The sequence below is a fragment of the Schistocerca americana genome, chromosome 8 (assembly GCF_021461395.2).
Source record: "Schistocerca americana isolate TAMUIC-IGC-003095 chromosome 8, iqSchAmer2.1, whole genome shotgun sequence".
Classification (NCBI taxonomy): Eukaryota; Metazoa; Arthropoda; class Insecta; order Orthoptera; family Acrididae; genus Schistocerca; species Schistocerca americana.
The window spans coordinates 520,192,147-520,217,395 of NC_060126.1; the positions used below are offsets into that span (position 1 = coordinate 520,192,147).

Consider the following 25,249-nt stretch of genomic DNA (forward strand, 5'->3'; position numbering starts at 1 on the left):
GGTGTGGAATGAACCGACAGATGTTGTCGCAGCAGCAAATACAACTGGTCAGTGATGCTTATGTGGGAGCTGATGGACTCGAACGAGTGTGGTAACAGACGGATCTGTACATTGGTAGGTAGTTTGGCAGACCACACCAGCCCATAGCATGGTGTCAGGCACGGTATGCTCGTTCACGAGCAGTCGAAGGCAGCGCCAGAGTTGTGAGGGGGTGCGTTCCCCCAGGTGCTCCTCCTACAGAATCTTGATTATTAAATCTTGTGGTGAACAGGCAAGTCGTTCCATTATAGCCTTCTTTGCAAACTCGTATTTTGGTGCAGGTGGCGGCGAAAGGAGCAGGTCACAAATCAAATGCGAGTGGTTGTGGAGGTGTGTGACGAGGCCGAGAAACTTTGAGTTGTCGTCAGACACATGATGTAACTCGAACAGATGCTCGACAAGCGTGAATCGCGTTGCCGGGTTATCCTCATATAAGGGCGGTAGCTTCGGCAGGTGACCAGGAGGGGGTGACGACGGCGGCTTCGGTGTCTTCTGGGGTAGTGGCTGACCTGAGGCTAAGTCAGAGGCCGGCTTGGTAGGCCCAGATGGTGCGGTTTGTAGTAATGACAGTGTTGCACATGGTCCGACAGTAACTGATGTAACATGCCGGTGGGTAACTAAACACGTTTTCGAATGCAGACCACTTTGTTGTTGAAACACACGATTTGAAGAGACACAATTCGAAATATTGTTCAGTTCACACTTCACTGTCGGATGGTCATAATCCGGTGACACAAAGCCTGAGTCCATTGTTTGCTCTAAAAGCATAGTTATTGACCATTGAAAATTAGTGAGGTTAGCACACAGTGTTGGTTGAGAATGCGAATCACTGTGCGTAAATGATGAATACGCCATCGGCGAAGAAACGACAAAACTCGGTGAGTGGAGTTGTGCTTCCAAATATTTGAACAATTGTTTGGCGTGGTCATTGTGTAGTGCATATAACCTGTAGCATAAACACCGGCGCGGAAGACACGAAACACAAACGAGCTGCAGGGTCACCACTATGGGAACAGAATCGGTAATTGGGATATAAAAAACTTAATTACCAAATATGTTGTTGCTCATATGTATTTACACTTGCCACTGTGTCCGTACAGAGTGAAGTATAGCAAAGAACTGACTAAAGTAAAGTTAAGATGGAGGCTCGACAGAGCACTTAGAGTTCACAGATATTAAGTTTCGTGGTCGATACGAACCATCGACGCCACACTTTTAATACTGCGGTAGGTGTGGGCATCATGTCTATCTGGACTATGGTAATGTGTTTTCCTGGAAATTTTATTTATAGGTCTTGTTGATTTTCAAAAAGTAAAGTACGTTCCTTATTTTCCACCTTGGGCACATGACAATGGGAGTTGCAGTAAAATTACTTAATTTCCCTGTTTCTCCAGAACAACATTCTCAATTTACCCATTATTTGTAATATTGTATCATACTCATCACCACCTGTAGTCTTCTTCCAGTTATGGAGAAACAGTTATACCTATTCTCCATGATTCCATTCCTCTTCATATATATAAGTGTGCCTGAGTCAGTTCATAACTTTTCTGTTCATAACTAGTGAGAATAATATGTGATGAATTCTCATATTCTAGGAAAGAAAGGTTCAACCAGATGGAGGTAAATGGCAGGCACAGCCTTTTCTAAGGAGCAGGTCACTGGAGAATTGGGTGATTATCAATTATCGTACACGTATCTCCACAGATGATCTATGGTAATTCCTCAGCATTTAGTATAAATCTTTTGTAGTAAAATTTAGAAGCTTTTATTTAGTTTGTGTGTTTATGATATGTCTCTTTCTCAAGGAGATTTGGTGAGCAAATGAAAGATGTGGGTAAAAAATTGGGAATGGCGATCAGCGCACCACAGGATGTTATTCCATTGGATAGAAGGTTTCAACCATACAAACTGAGTGGCCTACTGGAGAGTTTGAAAAACTCAGGAACAGAACTTGCTGTTGTTGTTATTGATGATAGACGTGTGGACTATGGTAAGTCTGAAAATTGGACGTACATTGTATCGTCTCTCTCTCTCTCTCTCTCTCTCTCTGTGTGTGTGTGTGTGTGTGTGTGTCAGTGTAATAACAAGAGTGAGAGAGAATAATACTTAAAGAATGACAATAATTTTAATATTGTAAATAGTAATAAAATGATAGTACTCAGATTAAAAATGATTTTTCTTTTTTAATTTGAATCTTGTCTTTTTCCATGTGGGAGAATACTACTGTTTAGGAATTGACAGTAATTTGTTAATTAGTTTCATGTTCCATGAATCATTCTGCACGACAAATCATAATGATATGGAACAAGTCATTTTCCATTCACATCGCAAATTAAATTTTAAATATGGCTATTTGCTAGACATTTATAAGCATTTTTTAACATGTACAGTTGTGAGTGAGTAATTCCTATTGTAATAGGACTATTTGCAGGGTAGTTAATGAATGCTTCAATACCACTAAAAGTTTAGCAGACTGTATTTTATTCGGTCCACAATATCTAATGGACAAAAGTTGTTATGGTTTTTCTTAATTTCTGTCAGCAAGTTAAACTGCATCATTCTCTTATATACCAAATAAACATCATTAACATTATTTCAGAGCATTTAACTGTAATTAACAGAAAGTTGTAATTAGATAGAATACCTGATGTTGTGAATAAACATTCTGTCATAAATTTCAGCAACATTTAGAATTTCATTCTCATGATTACATTACTACATTCCTGTTGAAATGTTAGGAGAAATATCAGTGTTGTCATTACACCAATAATTAATTACCAAAATCCTTACATTTCAACTTACCTAAAAGATAGACTTTTGGACGATTTATCAGTCATCTGATGTATTTAATGTGACTTGTGCACTTTATGTATCGTGTCAATACTGAAAAACCAATTAGATCAGTTGTAAGTAACTTTTTCATTAACAATTCTTGAACATTCAGAAGTAAACACTATTGATTTTCAGTCATTTTGATACTACGAAATTATCATGCAGAACTTTAACCTGAAATTCCATTTTGGAATTTTGTACTGTACCTCAATTAGTGTTAGGAATAAAATCAAATGTGAAATCAAGATATAATTAATGAATTTGTGATAGGTATTGTTATTGTAACTTCATAACCAAACTTCCACACAAAAGTCAAAAGAACAGTATTTAAAACTGTATTCAGAATGGATCATCATTTATTGTCTTTAAAACTGTACTAACAGTTTGTTGTAAATCACTGACTTTTCATTATACACACGTTAAAAAAAGTTTTGTATCACCCCGGTTTCCAGAACTCCTGAAGACAGACGTTGACTGTGGATATTGTATGACTGTTCAGAGACGTCACTAAACCAGCCCAAAGATGTAAACTACCATGCATGAGCAGCACCTATTAGACAGAGGGGTTCTGACAGCTGATCAGTTCCAGTCATTCCACCAGGAAGGAGGTACACAGCTCATGTTGTCTGTAGTTCAACCACGGGTGGGCAGTCAATACCGTGGTTCGATCGCGTCTGCATTGTTACTTTGTGCCAGGAAGGACTCTCAACAAGGGAAGTGTCCAGGCATCTCGGAGTGAACCAAAGCGATGTTGTTCGGACATGGAGGAGATACAGAGAGACAGGAATTGTCGATAACATGCCTCGTTCAGGCCGCCCATGAGCTACTACTGCAGTGGATGGCCACTACCTATGGATTATGGCTCAGAGGAACCCTGACAGCAACGTCACCATGTTGAATAATGCTTTTTGTGCAGCCACAGGACGTCGTGTTACGACTCAAACTGTGCACAGTAGTTTGCTTGATGCGCATCTTCACTCCCGATGTACATGGCAAGGTCCATCTTTGCAATCACAACACCATGCAGTGCGGTACAGATGGGCCCAACAACGTGCGAAATGGACTGCTCAGGGTTGGCATCATGTTATCTTCGCCTATGAGTGTCGCATATGCCTTCAACCAGACAATCGTTGGAGATGTGTTTGGAGGCAACCCGGTCAGGCTGAAAACCTTAGACACACTGTCCAGCGAGTGCAGCAAGATGGAGGCTCCCTGTGCTGTTTTGGGGTGGCATTATGTGGGGCTGACATAGCTGCTAGTGGTCATGGAAGGCACTGTAACAGCTGTACCATATACAAATGCCATCCTCCAACCGATAGTGCAACCATATCGGGAGCATATTGGTGAGGCATTCGTCTTCGTGGATGACAATTAGCAACCCCGTATTGCACATCTTGTGAATGACTTCCTTCAGGATAATGACATCGCTCAACTAGAGTGGCCAATATGTTCTCCAGACATGAACCGTAAAGGCTGTTTATGGATGAAGTGACCCACCAACCACTCTGGAGGGATCTACGCCGAATTGCCGTTGAGGAGTGGGACAATCTGGACCAACAGTGCCTTGATGAACTTGTGGATAGTACGCCATGACGAATACAGGTATGCATCAATGCACGAGGACGTGCTACTGGGTATTAGAGGTACCGGTGTGTACGGCAGTCTGGACCACCACCTCTGAAGATCTCACTGTATGGTGGTACAACATGCAATGTGTGGTTTTCATGAGCAATAAAAAGGGCAGAAATTATGTTTATGTTGATCTCTATTCCAATTTTCTGTACAGGTTCCAGAACTCTGGGAACCGAGGTGATGCAAAACTTTTTTTGATGTGTGTAAATCAGGAAATGCAATTGTTTTTGACAATAGGCCAAAGAACATAAATTGTTAAGACAGGGGGTATATTGAGTGGTGCAAAGCACTTGGAGTCAGTCACAGTTTAGCCAATGTAAATGATGCAGTCGTGTTGGTAGAAAACTGTTTATGTCATGTTTGTAGAAAACGCTTTGTGTGTGCACATCTTTGTAAATGCTTTTGGAAAATACATATGCTGTTAAAAGGACTCATCATTGTGTTGGAACATGTTATTTTAACATCCAAATTTTCATCACATCTGAAATTCAGGCAAATCTCACTCCCATACTACGATGAATCCCTCGCAATGAGAAGTATTTTAGCCAGAACTGCAGTTGGAGTAGCATTAGAGTACCTACCACCTTTTACACATTACAAGAATAGAAATTCTTCTAGAGAATAGAAGGTGTTGACGAGGAGAAACTGAGAAACTTTTTCGATTTGAAATGATAATTAAATTGACACTGCCGGCCATTGTGGCCGAGCGGTTCTAGGCGCGTCAGTCTGGAACCGCGCGACCGCTACGGTCGCAGGTTCGAATCCTGCCTCGGGCATGGATGTGTGTGATGTCCTTAGGTTAGTTAGGTTTAAGTAGTTCTAAGTTCTAGGGGACTGATGACCTAAGATGTTAAGTCCCATAGTGCTCAGAGCCATTTGAACCATTTTTTAAATTGACACTGACACCCTAGCTGCAAACAGGCATTGTTATACATCATTGGGGACATGTTGAAAATGTGTGCCCTGATCGGTATTCTAACCCGGGATCTCCTGCTTGCAATGCAGATGCTCTATCCATCTGAACCACAGTTTTGACAGGCAGTTTTTCATTTGAACCTTCCCCATTGCTGCCTAAGTGTCAAAGTTGAAATAGAAACATCGGTTGTTCATACTTCATAATGATAAATAGTCGTATTCATGGTAAAAAAGAAACAACTGGATTAACCTTCTTAGATTTTTTTAAAACAGGGATATGCCTGAATGGTTTTTAAAAGTAAAACACTTGCTGTCAGACAAATCTGTCTGTAGATACTACTCGAAATTATAATTAGATGGAATGTAGCGAGGCACAACTAAAAGACACTTACACATAAACTTACGTCCACAGCTTTCATTGGAAAAAGAGGGACACACACCTTTTTTCATTCACACAAGCAAGCAAATTCAACTCACATGCACATGACTGCCAACTCCTGCAGTGTGGACCAGAATGCAGGTATCACATGGGTTAAAGCAGGAGTCTCAAGGGGCAGGGAAGCTGGGAGCAGAAGGTATAGCAGTGTAAGGGTGGGGTAAAAGAGGAGCGCTCTCTCGTGGGGTGTGTGGTAGAAAGGTGACAGATATATCGTCAGGAGGTTGTGGACAAGGAGGTGGGAAAAATGGAGCAAAAAGGACAGAATTGGGGAAAGGTGGGCAGGTGCATTGGGAGATGTTGGCAAACAACGGGGTTGAGAGATGAGAATGGGGAGGAGGTGATAAGACATAGGGGGTGGAAACGGTTTAGTGGAGGGTGTGGCGATAATATTTTTCTGTAGGTTGAAGCCGGGTAATTACAGGAGTAGAGAATGTGTTGTAAAGATGACTCCCATCCGTACAGTTCAGAAAAACTTGTGGTGGAGGGGAGGCTCCATATGACTGAGGTAGTGAAGCAACCATTGAAATCGAGCATGTTATGTTCGGTTACATGTTGGGCCACAGGGTGGTTTACTTTGTTCTTGGCCGTATTTTGTTGGTGGACCATTCATCCTAGAGGACAGGTGGTTGCTAGTCATTCTAATATAAAAAGCTGTGCAATGATTCCACCAGGGCTGGTAAATGGCGTGGCTGCATTCACAGGTGGCCCGGCCCCTGACGGGAAAGGATAAGCCCGTCACAGGAGTGGAGTAGGAAGTGCTGGTCAGGTGTATTGGGCAGGTCTTGCACCTTGGTCTTCCATAGGCATATGATCCTTGTGGCAAGGGGTTGAGATTGGGAGTGGCATAGGGATGGACTAGGATGTTGTGGAATTTGAGTGTGTGATGGAACACCTCTTTAGGAGGGGTGGGAAGTATCTCGGGTAGGATGTCCCTCATTTCAGGGCATGATGATAAGTAATCAAACGCCTGGCAAAGGGTGTGGTTCAGCTGTTCCAGTTGGGTGACGAAGGGGGCTGTGTTGGGAAATGGCACAGGCGTTCTGTTTGCAGACTATGTCTGGGGGATAGCGCTTGTCTGTGAGACTTGAAGCACACTGGGCAAGGGAGTTCTTGTCACTGCAGAAGTGCCGTCTCCAAGTGGCCTGGCTCAATCGGAGGGATTTTTTGGTGTCGAGGGATGACAATTTTCAAAATGCAGGCACCTACTTCATTGTGGCCATGGCCTTAATTTGTGTAAGACTTATTATTTTGTTTTGCCAGAAAAATAATAAGTGAAATTAATACACTCATGCTCATAAATTAAGGATAATTGCAGAATGTGGTTCCACACAATGTGGCACTACACAAAACTGGCGCTAATAACATTGGCACATAGGGAACATCAACAAAAGCAAAACGAGGATAATGGAATGTAGTCAAATTAAATCGGGTGATGCTGAGGGGATTAGATTAGGAAATGAGACACTTAAAGTAGTAAAGGAGTTTTGCTATTTAGGGAGCAAAATAACTGATGATGGTCGAAGTAGAGAGGATATAAAATGTAGACTGGCAATGGCAAGGAAAGCATTTCTGAAGAAGAAAAATTTGTTAACATTGAGTATAGATTTAAAAGTCAGGAAGTCGTTTCTGAAAGTATTTGTATGGAGTGTAGCCATGTATGGAAGTGAAACATGGACAATAAATAGTTTAGACAAGAAGAGAATAGAAGCTTCGAAATGTGATGCTACAGAAGAATGCTGAAGATTAGATGGGTAGATCATGTAACTAATGAGGAGGTATTGAATAGAATTGGGGAGAAGAGGAGTTTGTGGCACAACTTGACCAGAAGAAGGGATCGGTTGGTAGGACATGTTCTGAGGCATCAACGGATCACAAATTTAGCATTGGAGGGCAGCATGGAGGGTAAAAATCGTAGAGGGAGACCAAGAGATGAATACACTAAGCAGATTCAGAAGGATGTAGGTTGCAGTAGGTACTGGGAGATGAAGAAGCTTGCACAGGATAGAGTAGCATGGAGAGCTGCATCAAACCAGTCTCAGAACTGAAGACCACAACAACAACAAATAGGGAACATACACAACACACATCCATAAGTCCACGGTATTGGTGATCAGTTGAGAAAACCGTCCTGAAACACATGTGCTACAAAACTCTACTGTTTCCTGCGCATGTATCCTGACATCAGTATGGGATTTTATCACCATGCACACGTACACAGGCCGCACAATGGGTTGGCATACTCTGGAGCAGGTGGTTGAGCAGCTTCTGGGATATAGCTTCCCATTCTTGCACCAGTGCCTGTCTGAACTCCTGAAGTGTCTTAGGGGTTTGAAGACGTGCAGCAATACATTGGCCGAGAGCATCCCAGACATGCTCAATATGATTTAGGTCTGGAGAACAGGCAAGCCACGCCATTCGCCTGATATCTTCTGTTTCAATGTACTACTTCACGATGGCAGCTCGGTAGGGCCATGCGTTATAATCCATCAGGAGGAAGGTGGGACCCACTGCACCCCTGAAAAGGTGGACATACTAGTGCGAAATGATGTCCTATACACCTGACCTGTAACAGTTCCTCTGTCAAAGACAGGTCCCTTTCAAGGACATTAAAGGGTTGGTATCTGGTTCCTGGTTCATGCCATATGAAAACCCGGCAGGAATCACTGTTCAGACTATACCTGGATTCGTCCGTGAACATAACCCGGGACCACTGTTCCAATGACCGTGTACTGTGTTCTTGCCACCAGGCTTTACGGGCTCTCCTGTGACCAGGAGTCAATGGAATGTACCTTGCAGGTCTCCGAGTGAATAAACCATGTCTGTTCAGTCATCTGTTGACTTTGTGTCTGGAGACAACTGTTCCAGTGGCTGCGGTAAGATCCCGAGCAAGGCTATCTGCAGTACACCGTGGCTGTCTGCAGGCATTGATGGTGAGATATTGATCTTCTTGTGGTGTTGTACACTGTGGACATCCCGTACTGTAGTGCCTGGACATGTTTCCCGTCTGCTGGAATCGTTGCCATAATCTTGAAATCACACTTTGTGGCACACGGAGGGCCCGTGCTATGACCTGCTGTGTTTGATCAGCCTCCAGTCACCCTAGTATTCTACCCCTCATAACGTCATCAATATGTGTTCTTTGAGCCATTTTCAACACACAGTCACCATTAGCACATCTGAAAACGTCTGCGCACTTACTCACTGTACCGTACTCTGACATGCACCAACACACATCTGTGTATATGGACTGCTGCCAGCATTACCGTGTGATGACTGCAAGTCAAATGCACCACATGGTCATATCCCGAAGTGATTTAAACCTGCAAACTGCCCACCAGAGTGTTGTTTCACCATGTACCAGCATGATCCTTAATTTATGAGCATGAGTGTAGTAGTGCAATGAACAGTTGTGAAGTTTCACTTAAACTTGGAAAAACTACTGCTGAAACCCATCTTTTACTAAAAGACAATTTATCACATATGTGAGTTTTTGTGTTTCAAGTGTTTCGAAGTTGGCCGAGAACACAATGAAGGTGACTGAAGCCCAGGATATCCTTCAACGTCAAAAACGGATGAAAATATCGAAAAAGTAGGTAATCTGATTTGATCTGACTGTCAGCTGAGTACTGCATTGGTTGCTGAAACTGTAGGAATTGACACAAGAAAAGTGCATGCATAACTGGTACCAAAAATTGTCACGATAGAACAAAAAGAAGTGTGTGAAAATGTTTGTACTTGCACTTTGAATACCACTGAAAATGATCCTAATTTATTGAAAAGAGTGAGAACATGTGATGGATCTTGGTTTTTCACTTATGATCCAGAAACTAAGCACCGATTCATGCACTAAAATGGCTTAACTTCACCATTAGTGAAAAAAGCCCTAATGAGCAAATCACTGGGTTCCTGAAGATCAGATTATTAATCAACATTACTACCATGAGCTTCTTGCTCAAATGCATGAGAAAATAAGGAAGAAACATCCCCAACTGTGGAAGAACAAGCTTTAGTTTCTGCATCAAAAAAAGCACTGGATTGTACTATATTGTCTGTTAAGAGGTTTGTAGCAAAGTACAGCATCCCAGTGTTAGACAACCCATCTTATTCACCTGATCTAGCACCATGTCACATTCATTTATTGCCTAAGGTCAAATCTGTATTAAAAGGAACAAGATTTCAGCCCGTTGTAGCAGTGAAAGAGAAAGTGGCATTCATCATCAAGGAACTCACAGAGAAAGACTTGCAGCACTATTTTTGTTAGTGGAAAATTCGCATGGAGCATTGTAGGGATGGGGGAGGGCAGTATATTGAGGATGGCAGTAATTAATTACATATATATGTTGTTTAGTATGTTTTATAGCTATAGTCCCATTTTTTTATAGCCATGTCCTGTAGTCTTAAAAAGAAGTTAAAACATGAATGATAAACAGTAGAGACAAGAAGTTAGGCTGAATAACTAACACAGAGGTTGTAACATGCCCGGGGGTACAAATTGTGGGGGTCCCTTAAACTGGCTCTTGCTTCGGCCGTGCGCCCTGTCCACACACTTACCTGACACTCGCGCGGTGGTCGTATTGTTCTGCTCCACACTGCTGCTGGCTTACCTGAATTTATCTATCTAAATATGCAAGCGGGTTAAGGGCAGCCACTCAACATTAAACACAACACTGTCCTACATCTGGTATGAACCACTATATTCTGAGACTATAAGAAAATCACAGGTTGCACTGCTCACTTTCTCATAAGTGTTGATGCCATTTCACATTCTTGATGATTATCTGTCCACAATTATCATGTGGATGAGCGTGCGCCTAACCGACACGATGCAGGTGATCGTTGATGTTGCAGAATCCGAATATTCGAAGAAGAGTTTGTAACACAGACATGTACACACAGGTGTGTGGTAGCAGACCTTGTTGACACTTGTAGTAATATAACGCTGTTCATAAAGTTAAATTACAGTTCACAGTTCTCACTTGTACGAGCGTGCGTGTAACCCCCGCGGCGCGGCTGATTGTTGATGATGCAGAACCACGGTGACCGAACGCATGTTCTAACGCTCGCTACAAGACACTGGCACTTGAATGCTTTCTTTTGTGGTAAACTATATTGGTGACTGACATTAGGTCATTCTCGGAGATGGAGCACGAAGCGGATGATTGATGTTGTACGATACAACACGCAACGGGCAGATACTCGAGCACATTATCGGCGGCACTGCTCGTCTTTAATTACTTCTTTATGCACTTTGCTCTGAATCCACTTCCATATCTCATTACTTCACTGTAACAGCACTTGTAGCAATACTTGAACTTCCATAATAATGCCTTTCACATGTAGAGCTACCCACAGCACAACATTACAGCTCTGTGCCCATGTTCAGCTCTGCAAAATGGAGCCGCTTGCAAAGATACTCTGCAACCAAGCCAGCAATATGGTGATAAGCTTACATTCCCACAAGAAAATGTTTTCGAATTGTCGAAGAGAATATCGAAAATTTAGAGAATTTTCTCCCACAAGTGGTTAATGAGATGGTGCAGAGGGAGGGGTTATACTGCCTCATCCCCCTGGTATAGATCCATTGCTACATTGTGGACGAGACATGAGTTACTCACAATCATAGTAACATAAAGAACAGTAAGTAAACAGTTGTCAAAATAGAGGAAAATGTACATAATAAAAGAACCATACCTACAATGCAACCTGTATCACAAAACACAGTTACAATACAGTGGATAAACAAAGGGTTAATATAATAAGACGCAAGAATATTAAGTCTCTGAAATAGAAAGGTTCACAAATACAAGAGGTTATATATGAGATACAGGTCCCTGAAAGAAAGAGACAAAAAAACCACATATGTTCACTGCTACTCCAGATCACTGATGACACTATTAGGCACAAAAACTAGAGAACCTCCATCAGCACTAGTTCGTCAAATCCAGAAAAAAAATTATTTCACTACTCACAACACTGCGTCACAAGGGAGCATTCTTTGCACTGAAACGGTTGAAATTGGTTGTAGTGTCGGATCTGCACCGACAGGTAGATGTGCAGTATAGTTGTCTGCTCGCCACTCTCGCCTCGTGGTAATCCGTCCATTGGTGTGCATGAAATAGGCTAATGACGCTCTCAGTGTCATCCTAGCAATGCTTATTCAACCTACTCAAAGCCTATTACTACTACAGTAGACATTACAGTGTTCTATCTGACATCATAAACACTTTGGCTACTCAGTAACTGGCGAATAATACAAAAATAGCGGTACACAATCATTAAGCAGGTGTAATAAGGATTTTTAAAAAATTAAAAACCTTTTGGATAGCACAATCTATATAAACTAATAATCACCCAAACCTTATCATGTATGAGAAGGAAGAAACATAATAAATATAGTCTACACTGAACAGATAGAAAGTGAAGAAAAATTATAATATTGCACATGGCAGTAACACATCCTAGGTAAGTCTCACTCAATTAGTGTGTCCTCATAAAACCTCATAATAATCAGAAATGAATGTTTGTACATAAGGACAACAGCAGCGGACATATATACAGATTCAGTCATGTCACATGCAGTATATTAGTCAGTCATCAATCTTGCTCAATGTGGTATAGTTTAAAGTTTTCCACATGGTGTTTGCCCTCGAGGCATGAGATAGGCTGTTGATTACACCCTTAAATATGTTATATGTTCTTTCCACTTGCTATGTTTCCAGTTTCGCACCTGGTCATCTGATGCATTGTGCCCTGAGCTCTGATATCTGTAGCCACCGCTTTGTCCTCTGTGCCCACCATGGCCACAGAAACCACCGTAATGTCTCCTGCCATTATTATTATTATTGTTATTCCTATGTCATCCATTATGTCTACTGTTATGGTTTGAATGGGTATCTGTATTGGATTCACTGTTCCCTGATACTCTTGTATCATCTTCTCCTCCTGTTCCTCATGACTCTTACATCGTGTCTATTGTCCTAAAGCGGACTTTGTTGCCTCTTTGTCGTCTCTAGGGACTGCTAACAACTTACCCTGAACTCCAGTCGGTAGTTTACTTATGATCGGGGACACTGTTGCTTCTGTTGTCATTGGTTCATCTAAATACAAGTTCCTCTCATAATAATCTTGAAAAAATTTCTTTAAGTTCTGGTCACACCCTCTCTCAAACCTTCTACCTTGGCATAGACTGTTACATACTTCATTATGCTTCCATCACGACCAGTATTGTTGCAAAAATTCCCTTTCAAATTCAGCAAAGGTTGTACACTTACAACCTACCCTCATACCCCAGGTAACAGCTTCACCTTCCAATCTTGCTGCAACAAAGTGTATCTTCCTCTGCTCATCCCATAATTCAGGTAACATGCCCTTAAATTGATCTAGGAAATCTGTGGGATGCCATCTTCCATTCTGTTCAAAGTTCTTAAACTTCCCTATACGAAGAAAGACATCATTTTGTATACCAATTAAACTACCTCCTGCAATGCTTCCATTACGTAATAGTGATTTCATTTGGTTCTCCACCTCCTGACCGACCTGTTCCTTAGTCTTGCCTAGCTCACTGTACACCTCTTCTTCTACTCACCGTGCGTAAGCATCCGGGTTTAGTGCAACAGCTGATATCCTGTGTTTACAGTGTTTCAATTCCTCATCTAGTCGTTTGAAATGCTTGTCTTAAACCTCAACCTTTTTAGTAAGTTCTTTCTTCACTTCTTTGACGTCCGATTCTACCCTTCCCAAATGTTTAGTACTTACTGCAATGTTCTCCTCAAACTGAGCGGTAAGTTCAACTATCCTTTGATGACTTGACTCAGCCAGCTTCTTTAGAGACTCATTAGTCTCGTCGATCTTCTCACTAAGTCATTTGTTTATCTGCTCTACCGATTGCTTAATATCTTCCTTTAATTGTTTGTTATCTTGCAATAATATTCTCTGGTTGTCTACTGATTGCCTAATATCTTCTTTCTGGCACTTAATACCTTCCTTTAATTGTTTGTTGTCATGCAATAATATTTTGTTATCATGCAATAATGTTTTTAGCATGTCAACAATGGACAGATCAGACATAAGTTTGCACACATCACGTTTGAGCGTCTCCATGATTGGTGACAACACTGCATTCAGACTTCCCATCTCTGTTGATAAGCTACTGTCCCCTGTACCGGAATCCTTCGACATTTCACTACTGCTTGCTTCTGTTTTCATCTCCACCTGATTATGTTCACCTGAAAGAGTTTCCTTTCAGCTCCCTATCTACTGCAGTTGCACCAACCTCATAGTTTGCCACACCAAGCCACAAATGAGTCACCCAAGCAAGAAATAAACAAATCACAGTAACACTCATAGCACAGAATGGATGGCAGTAACCATAGCCAAGCTACAACCCATATGTATTCAATGCTGTAATTTGTACTCAGAAGCACACATAATATACAAGATCACATAACAGAAGAAAATAATGAAATATAAGCTAAGGTAAATACAGTTCTGCAGTTGTATTAACTGTAGTTATAAAATTAGGCTACTAAGTAAGCAGGGTCTGGCAGTGACATTTACTTTACTGTTTGTAATTACGTAAGTATAGAACACAATCTGCACCACCAGTTAATTTACTCCCGTTGCTTCAGTTGCGCGAGGTAATGTTGTGATGCACAACTTACTTTGCGTTGTCTTCTCGCCCTGTAGTCGCTGCTGTTTGTGACAATTCCACGTGCTATAATTATTTTGTTTGTCGATTGATGCTTGTCCTTGGTGTCGACGTACTGCATTGCTACACTGGCTGAAGAATGGGTTGTGGATTCCGACACACACTACTGTAAATCATGTAGCCAACAGGTGTGTTTCACAGTACTTTAATTTTTACTTTACACAACCTCCAGTATTACACAGTTATATGGCCAGTGCATTATTATTTAACCTTCGATAAGCCTAATTAATAGTTAGTCGGTGAAACTCCACGTACTGCTACAATAGTTTACTGTTGAGCATCTGTTGTTGTTGTTGTTGTTATGGTCTTCAGTCCTGAGACTGGTTTGATACAGCTTTCCATGCTACCCTATCCTATGCAAGTTTCTTCATCTCCCAGTACTTACTGCAACCTACATCCTTCTGAATCTGCTTAGTGTATTCATCTCTTGGTCTCCCTCTATGATTTTTACCCTCCACGCTGCCCTCCAAGGCCAAATTTGTGATTCGGTGATGCCTCAGAACATGTCCTACCAACTGGTCCCTTCTTCTTTTCAAGTTGTGCCACGAACTCCTCTTCTCCCCAATTCTGTTCAATACCTCCTCATTAGTTACGTGATCTACCCATCTAATCTTCAGCATTCTTCTGTAGCACCACATTTCAAAGCTTCTATTCTCTTCTTGTCTAAACTATTTATCGTCCATGTTTCACTTCCATACATGGCTAAACTCCATACAAATACTTTCAGAAACGACTTCCTGACACTTAAATCTATACTCAATGTTAACAAATTTCTCTTCTTGAGAAACGCTTTCCTTGCCATTGCCAGTCTACATTTTATATCCTCTCTGCTTCGACCATCATCAGTTATTTTGCTCCCCAAATAGCAAAACTCCTTTACTACTTTAAGTGTCTCATTTCCTAATCTAATTCCCTCAGCATCACCCGACTTAATTCGACTATATTCCATTATCCTCATTTTGCTTTTGTTGATGTTCATCTTATACCCTCCTTTCAAGACACTGTCCATTCCGTTCAACTGCTCTTCCAAGTCCTTTGCTGTCTCTGACAGAATTACAATGTCATCGGCGAACCTCAAAGTTTTTATTTCTTCTCCATGGACTTTAATACCTACTCCGAATTTTTCTTTTGTTTCCTGTACTGCTTGCTCAATATACAGATTGAATAACATTGGGGACAGGCTACAACCCTGTCTCACTCCCTTCCCAACCACTGCTTCCCTTTCATGCCCCTTGACTCTTATAACTGCCATCTGGTTTCTGTACAAATTGTAAATAGCCTTTCGCTCCCTGTATTTTACCCCTGCCACCTTTAGAATTTGAAAGAGAGTATTCCAATCAACATTGTCAAAAGCTTTCTCTAAGTCAACAAATGCTATAAATGTAGGTTTGCCTTTCCTTAATGTATTTCCGAAGATAAGTCGTAGGGTCAGTATTGCCTCACGTGTTCCAACATTTCTGCGGAATCCAAACTGATCTTCGCTGAGGTCAGCGTCTACCAGTTTTTCCATTCATCTGTAAAGAATTCGCGTTAGTATTTTGCAGTTGTGACTTATTAAACTGATAGTTCGGTAATTTTCACATCTGTCAACACCTGCTTTCTTTGGGATTGGAATTATTATATTCTTCTTGAAGTCTGAGGGTATTTCGCCTGTCTCATACATCTTGCTCACCAGATGGTAGAGTTTTGTCAGGACTGGCTCTCCCAAGGCCGTCAGTAGTTCTAATGGAATGTTGTTTACTGCTGGGGCCTCGTTTCGATTCAGGTCTTTCAGTGCTCTGTCAAACTGTTCACGCAGTATCATATCTCCCATTTCGTCTTCATCTACATCCTCTTCCATTTCCATAATATTGTCCTCAAGTACATCGCCCTTATATAGACCCTCTGTATACTCCTTCCATCTTTCTGCTTTCCCTTCTTTGCTTAGAACTGGGTTTCCATCTGAGCTCTTGATATTCATACAAGTGGTTCTCTTCTCTCCAATGGTCTCTTTTATTTTCCTGTAGGCTGTATCTATCTTACCCCTAGTGAGATAAGCCTCTACATCCTTACATTTGTCCTCTAGCCATCCCTGCTTAGCCATTTTGCACTTCCTGTCGATCTCATTTTTGAGACATTTGTATTCCCTTTTGCATGCTTCATTTACTGCATTTTTATATTTTCTCCTTTCATCAATTAAATTCAATATTTCTTCTGTTACCCAAGGATTTCTACTAGCCCTTGTCTTTTTACCTACTTGATCCTCTGCTACCTTCACTACTTCATCCCTCATAGCTACCCATTCTTCTTCTACTGCACTTCTTTCCCCCATTCCTGTCAATTGTTCCCTTATGCTCTCCCTGAAACTCTGTACAACCTCTGGTTCTTTCAGTTTATCCAGGTCCCATCTCCTTAAATTACCACCTTTTTGCAGTTTCTTCAGTTTTAATCTACAGTTCATAACCAATAGATTGTGGTCAGAGTCCACATCTGCCCCAGGACATGTCTTACAATTTAAAACCTGGTTCCTAAATCTCTGTCTTACCATTATATAATCTATCTGAAACCTGTCAGTATTTCCAGGCTTCTTCCATGTATACAGCCTTCTTTTATGATTCTTGAACCAAGTGTTAGCTATGATTAAGTTGTGCTCTGTGCAAAATTCTACCAGGTGGCTTCCTCTTTCATTTCTTAGCCCCAGTCCATATTCACCTACTATGTTTCCTTCTCTCCCTTTTCCTACTACCGAATTCCAGTCACCCATGACTATTAAATTTTCATCTCCCTTCACTACCTGAATAATTTCTTTTATCTCATCACACAATTCATCAATTTCTTCATCATCTGCAGAGCTAGTTGGCATATAAACTTGTACTACTGTAGTAGGCGTGGGCTTCGTCTCTATCTTGGCCACAATAATGCATTCACTATGCTTACCCGCACTCCTATTTTTTTATTCATTATTAAACGTATTCCTGCATTACCCCTATTTGATTTTGTATTTATAACCCTGTATTCACCTGACCAAAAGTCTTGTTTCTCCTGCCACTGAACTTCACTAATTCCCACTATATCTAACTTTAACCAATCCATTTCCCTTTTTGAATTTTCTAACCTACCTGCCCGATTAAGGGATCTGACATTCCACGCTCCGATCTGTAGAATGCCAGTTTTCTTTCTCCTGATAATGACGTCCTCTTGAGTAGTCCCCACCCGGAGATCCGAATGGGGGACTATTTTACCTCCGGAATATTTTATCCAAGAGGACGCCATCATCATTTAATCATACAGTAAAGCTGCATGTCCTCGGGAAAAATTACGGCTGTAGTTTCCCCTTGCTTTCAGCCGTTCGCTGTACCAGCACAGCAAGGCCGTTTTGGCTAGTGTTACAAGGCCAGATCAGTCAATCATCCAGACTGTAGCCCCTGCAACTACTGAAAAGGCTGCTGCCCCTCTTCAGGAACCACACGTTCGTCTGGCCTTTCAACAGATACCCGTCCGTTATGGTTGCACCTATGGTACGGCCGTCTGTATCGCTGAGGCACATGAGCCTCCCCACCAATGGCAAGGTCCTTGGTTCATGGGCGGGGTTGAACATCTATGAGCCGTAAAACATAACCACATAATTTAAATCTCCGCTAATTTCAATTTGCCGCCGCTCATACCTCACCTGTCTCTCAACAACATCTTTGCCTCTACTTCTGCCTTGACTGACATCTCTGCCTAAACTCTTTGTCTTTAAATATGTCTGCTTGTGTCTGTATATGTGTGGATGGATATGTGTGCGTGTGCGAGTGTATACACGTCTTTTTTTCCCCCTAAGGTAAGTCTTTCCGCTCCCGGGATTGGAATGACTCCTTACCCTCCCCCTTAAAAACCACATCCTTTCGTCTTTCCCTCTCCTTCCCTCTTTCTTGATGAGGCAACAGTTTGTTGCGAAAGCTTGAATTTTGTGTGTATGTTTGTGTTTGTTTGTGTGTCTGTCAACCTGCCAACACTTTCATTTGGTAAGTCACATCATCTTTGTTTATATAGAGGGAAACATTCCACGTGGGAAAAATATATTTAAAAACAAAGACGATGTGACTTACCATACGAAAGTGCTGGCAGGTCGATAGAAACACAGACACAAACATACACACAAAATTCAAGCTTTCGCAACAAACTGTTGCCTCATCAGGAAAGAGGGAAGGAGAGGGAATGACGAAAGGAAGTGGGTTTTAAGGGAGAGGGTAAGGAGTCATTCCAATCCCGGGAGTGGAAAGACTTACCTTAGGGGGTAAAAAGGACAGGTATACACTCGCACACACACACATATCCATCCACACATATACAGACACAAGCAGACATGTCTTTATATATATAAAAAAAACAAGGATGATGTGACTTACCAAACGAAAGCGCTGGCAGGTCGATAGACACACGAACATACACACAAAATTCTAGCTATTTCAACCAACGGTTGCTTCGTCAGGAAAGAGGGAAGGAGAGGGAAAGACGAAAGGATGTGGGTTTTAAGGGAGAGGGTAAGGAGTCATTCCAATCCCGGGAGCGGAAAGACTTACCTTATACTGGACCTAGGCTAGGTCTTCGTGGCAATCGAATCTGCTCCAGTCCGGAATCCCTGAACCATTGCACCAACAAGCTGAAAACAGCTTTCGCATCCCGCAACCACCCTCCCGACCTGGTACAGAAGCAAATAACCAGAGCGACTTCCTCATCTCCTCAAACCCAGAACCTCCCACAGAAGAACCCCAAAAGTGCCCCACTTGTGACAGGATACTTTCCGGGACTGGATCAGACTCTGAATGTGTCTCTCCAGCACTGATACAACTTCCTCAAGCTCTCCAGCAGGGATACGACTTCCTCAAATCCTGCCCTGAAATGAGATCCATCCTTCATGAAATCCTCCCCACTCCACCAAGAGTGTCTTTCCGCCGTCCACCTAACCTTCGTAACCTGTTAGTTCATCCCTATGAAATCCCCAAACCACCTTCCCTACCCTCTGGCTCCTATCCTTGTAACCGCCCCCGGTGTAAAACCTGTCCCATGCAACCTCCCACCACCACCTACTCCAGTCCTGTAACCCGGAAGGTGTACACGATCAAAGGCAGAGCCACGTGCAAAAGCACCCACGTGATTTACCAATTGACCTGCCTACACTGTGAAGCATTCTACGTGGGAATGACCAGCAACAAACTGTCCATTCGCATGAATGGACACAGGCAGACAGTGTTTGTTGGTAATGAGGATCAACCTGTGGCTAAACATGCCTTGGTGCACGGCCAGCACATCTTGGCACTGTATTACACTGTCCGGGTTATCTGGATACTTCCCACTAAGACCAACCTGTCAGAACTCCGGAGATGGGAACTTGCCCTTCAGTATATCCTCTCTTCTCGTTATCCGCCAGGCCTCAATCTCCGCTAATTTCAATTTGCCGCCGCCCATACGTCACCTGTCTTTCAACAACATCTTTGCCTCTGTACTTCCGCCTCGACTGACATCTCTGCCCAAACTCTTTGCCTTTACAAATGTCTGCTTGTGTCTGTGTATGTGCGGATGGATATGTGTGTGTGTGCAAGTGTATACCCGTCCTTTTTTCCCTCTAAGGTAAGTCTTTCCGCTCCCGGGATTGGAATGACTCCTTACCCTCTCCCTTAAAACCCACATCCTTTCGTCTTTCCCTCTCCTTCCCTCTTTCCTGACGAGGCAACCGTTGGTTGTGAAAGCAAGAATTTTGCGTGTTTGTGTGTGTTAGTTTGTTTGTCTACCGACCTGCCAGCGTTTCATTTGGTAAGTCACATCATCTTTGTTTTAAGATATATATATATATATATATATATAAAAAACAAAGATGATGTGACTTACCAAACGAAAGCGCTGGCAGGCCGATAGACACAAACATACACACAAAATTCTAGCTTTCGCAACCAACAGCTGCTTCGTCAAGAAAGAGGGAAGGAGAGGGAAAGACGAAAGGATGTGGGTTTTAAGGGAGAGGGTAAGGAGTCATTCCAATCCCGGGAGTGGAAAGACTTACCTTAGGGGGAAAGAAGGATGGGTATACACTCGCACACACACACATATCCATTCACACATATACAGACACAAGCAGACATTTGTAAAGGCAAAGAGTGTGGGCAGAGATGTCAGCCGAGGGGGAAGTAGAGGCAAAGATGTTGTTGAGAGACAGGCGAGGTATGAGCGGCGGCAAATTGAAATTAGCGGAGATTGAGGCCTGGCGGATAATGAGAAGAGAGGATATACTGAAGGGCAAGTTCCCATCTCCGGAGTTCTGACAGGTTGCTGTTAGTGGGAAGTATCCAGATAACCTGGACGGTGTAACACTGTGCCAAGATGTGCTGGCCGTGCACCAAGGCATGTTTAGCCACAGGGTGATCCTCATTACCAACAAACACTGTCTGCCTGTGTCCATTCATGCGAATGGACAGTTTGTTGCTGGTCATTCCCACATAGAAAGCTTCACAGTGTAGGCAGGTCAGTTGGTAAATCACGTGGGTGCTTTCACACGTGGCTCTGCCTTTGATCATCTTTGTTTTTAGAAATATTTTTCCCATGTGGAATGTTTCCCTTTCTGCCTACGTAGATCAACACCTTCAACCCATTACATGCAGTCTCCCATCCTTCATCAAAGACACCAACCACTTCCTTGAACGCCTGGAATCCTTACCCAATCTGTTACCCCCGGAAACCATCCTTGTAACCATTGATGCCACTTCCTTATACACAAATATTCCGCACGTCCAGGGCCTCACTGCGATAGAGCATTTCCTTTCACGCCGATCACCTGCCACGCTACCTAAAACCTCTTTCCTCACTTTTGAAGGCCAGACATACCAACAATTAAAGGGAATAGCCATGGGTACCAGGATGGCCCCCTCGTACGCCAACTTATTCATGGGTCGCTTAGAGGAAGCCTTCTTGGTTACCCAGGTCTGCCAACCCAAAGTTTGGTACAGATTTATTGATGACATCTTCATGATCTGGACTCACAGTGAAGAAGAACTCCAGAATTTCCTCTCCAACCTCAACTCCTTTGGTTCCATCAGATTCACCTGGTCCTACTCCAAATCCCATGCCACTTTCCTTGACGTTGACCTCCACCTGTCCAATGGCCAACTTCACATGTCCGTCCACATCAAACCCACCAACAAGCAACAGTACCTCCATTATGACAGCTGCCACCCATTCCACATCAAACGGTCCCTTCCCTACAGCCTAGGTCTTCGTGGCAAACGAATCTGCTCCAGTCCGGAATCCCTGAATCATTACACCAACAACCTGACAACAGCTTTCGCATCCCGCAACTACCCTCCCGACCTGGTACAGAAGCAAATAACCAGAGCCACTTCCTCATCCCCTCAAACCCAGAATCCCCCACAGAAGAACCACAAAAGTGCCCCACTTGTGACAGGATACTTTCCGGGACTGGACCAGACTCTGAATGTGGCTCTCCAGCAGGGATACGACTTCCTCAAATCCTGCCCTGAAATGAGATCCATCCTTCATGAAATCCTCCCCACTCCGCCAAGAGTGTCTTTCCGCCGTCCACCTAACCTTCGTAACCTGTTAGTTCATCCGTATGAAATCCCCAAACCACCTTCCCTACCCTCTGGCTCCTATCCTTGTAACCGCCCCGGGTGCAAAACCTGTCCCATACACCCTCCCACCACCACCTACTCCAGTCCTGTAACCCGGAAGGTGTACACGATCAAAGGCAGAGCCACGTGTGAAAGCACCTACGTGATTTACCAACTGACCTGCCTACACTGCGATGCATTCTATGTGGGAATGACCAGCAACAAACTGTCCATTCGCATGAATGGACACAGGCAGACAGTGTTTGTTGGTAATGAGGATCACCCTGTGGCTAAACATGCCTTGGTGCACAGCCAGCACATCTTGGCACAGTGTTACACCGTCCGGGTTATCTGGATACTTCCCACCAACACCAACCTATCCGAACTCCGGAGATGGGAACTTGCCCTTCAGTATATCCTCTCTTCTCGTTATCCGCCAGGCCTCAATCTCCGCTAATTTCAAGTTGCCGCCACTCATACCTCACCTGTCTTTCAACAACTTCTTTGCCTCTACAGTTCCGCCTGGACTGACATCTCTGCCCAAACTCTTTGTCTTTAAATATGTCTGCTTGTGTCTGTGTATGTGTGGATGGATATGTGTGTGTGTGCGAGTGTATACCTGTCCTTTTTTCCCCCTAAGGTAAGTCTTTCTGCTCCCCGGATTGGAATGACTCCTTACCCTCTCCCTTAAAACCCACATCCTTTCATCTTTCCCTCTCCTTCCCTCTTTCCTGATGAGGCAACCGTTGGTTGAGAAAGCTAGAATTTTGTGTGTACGTTTGTGTTTGTTTGTGTGTCTATCGACCTGCCAGCGCTTTCGTTTGGTAAGTCACCTCATCTTTGTTTTTATATATAATTTTTCCCACGTGGAATGTTTCCCTCTATGAGAGAGAGAGAGAGATAGAAAGGGAGAGAGGGAAACATTCCACGTGGGAAAAATATATCTAAAAACAAAGATGATGTGACTTACCAAACGAAAGTGCTGGCAGGTCGATAGACACACAAACAAACACAAACATACACACAAAATTCAAGCTTTTGCAACAAACGGTTGCTTCATCAGGAAAGAGGGAAGGAGAGGGAAAGACGAAAGAATGTGGGTTTTAAGGGAGAGGGTAAGGAGTCATTCCAATCCCGGGAGTGGAAAGACTTACCTTAGGGGGAAAAAAGGACGGGTATACACTCGCACACACACACATATCCATCCGCACATACACAGACACAAGCAGACATTTGACAATGTTAACTGGAATACTCTCTTTCAAATTCTAAAGGGGCAGGGGTAAAATACAGGGAGTGAAAGGCTATTTACAATTTGTACAGAAACCAGATGGCAGTTATAAGAGTCAAGGGGCATGAAAGGGAAGCAGTGGTTGGGAAGGGAGTGAGACAGGGTTGTAGCCTGTCCCCAATGTTAATCAGTCTGTATATTGAGCAAGCAGTAAAGGAAACAAAAGAAAAATTCGGAGTAGGTATTAAAGTCCATGGAGAAGAAATAAAAACTTTGAGGTTCGCCGATGACATTGTAATTCTGTCAGAGACAGCAAAGGACTTGGAAGAGCAGTTGAGCGGAATGGACAGTGTCTTGAAAGGAGGGTATAAGATGAACATCAACAGAAGTAAAACGAGGATAATGAAATGTAGTCGAATTAAGTCGGATGATGCTGAGGGAATTAGTTTAGGAAATGAGACACTTAAAGTAGTAAAGGAGTTTTGTTATTTGGGGAGCAAAATAACTGATGATGGTCGAAGTAGAGGGCATATAAAATGTAGACTGGCAATGGCAAAGAAAGCGTTTCTGAAGAAGAGAAATTTGTTAACATCAAGTATAAATTTAAGTGTCAGGAAGTCGTTTCTGAATGTATTTGTATGGAGTGTAGCCATGTATGAAGGGTAACATGGACGATAAATAGTTTGGACAAGTATAGAATAGAAGCTTCGAAATATGGTGCTACAGAAGAATGCTGACGATTAGATGGGTAGATCACATAACTATTGAGGACGTGTTGAATAGAATTGGGGAGGAGTTTGTGGCACAACTTGACAAGAAGAAGGGACCAGTTGGTTGGACATGTTCTGAGGCATTGACGGATCACAAATTTAGCATTGGAGGGCAGCGTGGAGAGTAAAAATCATAGAGGGATACCAAGAGATGAATACAATAAGCAGATTCAGAAAGATGTAGGTTGCAGTTAGTACTGGGAGATGATGAAGCTTGCACAGGATAGAGTAGCATGGAGAGCTGGTCCAAACCAGTCTCAGGACTGAAGACAACAACAACAACACCAACAGTGTACAGGCGGCTTCTAAACCATCTGACCACAAATAACATATTATGAAGTACATAGTTTGGATTTCTGAAGGGTTCTGATATCGAGAAGGCTATTTACACATACATTGAAAATGTACTTAATTCATTAAATAACAAATTACAAGTAGCAGGTATTTTCTGTGATTTGTCAAAGGCATTTGATTGTGTGAACCACAACATCCTTTTAAATAAATTAGAATTCTATGGTGTCACGTGCAGTGCTGCAAAGTGGTTCAAGTCATACCTCGCTAACAGGAAACAAAGGGTGTCAGTGTAAGGGACTAGTGAATTAAGTCATCAGTAATCATCAGAATGGGAAGAAATTACATGTGGTGTCCCACAAGGATCCATCTTAGGGCCTTTGCTTTTTCTTGTGTACATTAATGATCTCTCATCAGTTACACTGCCAGAAGCAGAGTTCGTTTTGTTTGCAGATGACACAAGTATCGCAATAAGTAGTATGTCGAGTGTAGTCCTTGAAAGATCTGCCAGTGATATTTTCATGGATATTAATAAATGGTTTAAAGCCAACTCACTGACATTAAACTTCGAAAAGACTCGCTATATGCAATTTAGAACCTGTAAGAGGTTTCCATCCAGCATATGCATAAAGTATGAAGAAGAGCAGATAGAAGAGGTTGACAGTCTTAAATTCCTGGGATTACAACTTGATAATAAATTCAGTTGGGAGGAGCACACCACAGAACTGCAGAAATGCCTTAACAAATCTGTATTTGCAATTCGAGTGTTAGCAGACATAGGCGACATAAAAATGAAAAAGCTTGCAT

General features: G+C 42.5%; 1 protein-coding gene across 1 annotated transcript in view; it reads left to right on the plus strand.

Moving 5' to 3' along the window:
* Positions 1-25,249, plus strand: part of LOC124544676 (protein argonaute-2-like) — a 314,130-nt gene that overhangs the window by 186,305 nt on the left and 102,576 nt on the right. Inside the window, exons 13-14 of the mRNA XM_047123299.1 lie at positions 1,638-1,756; positions 1,848-2,032. Coding sequence (XP_046979255.1) covers positions 1,638-1,756; positions 1,848-2,032 — 304 coding nt within the window. The remainder of the gene's footprint in view (positions 1-1,637; positions 1,757-1,847; positions 2,033-25,249) is intronic.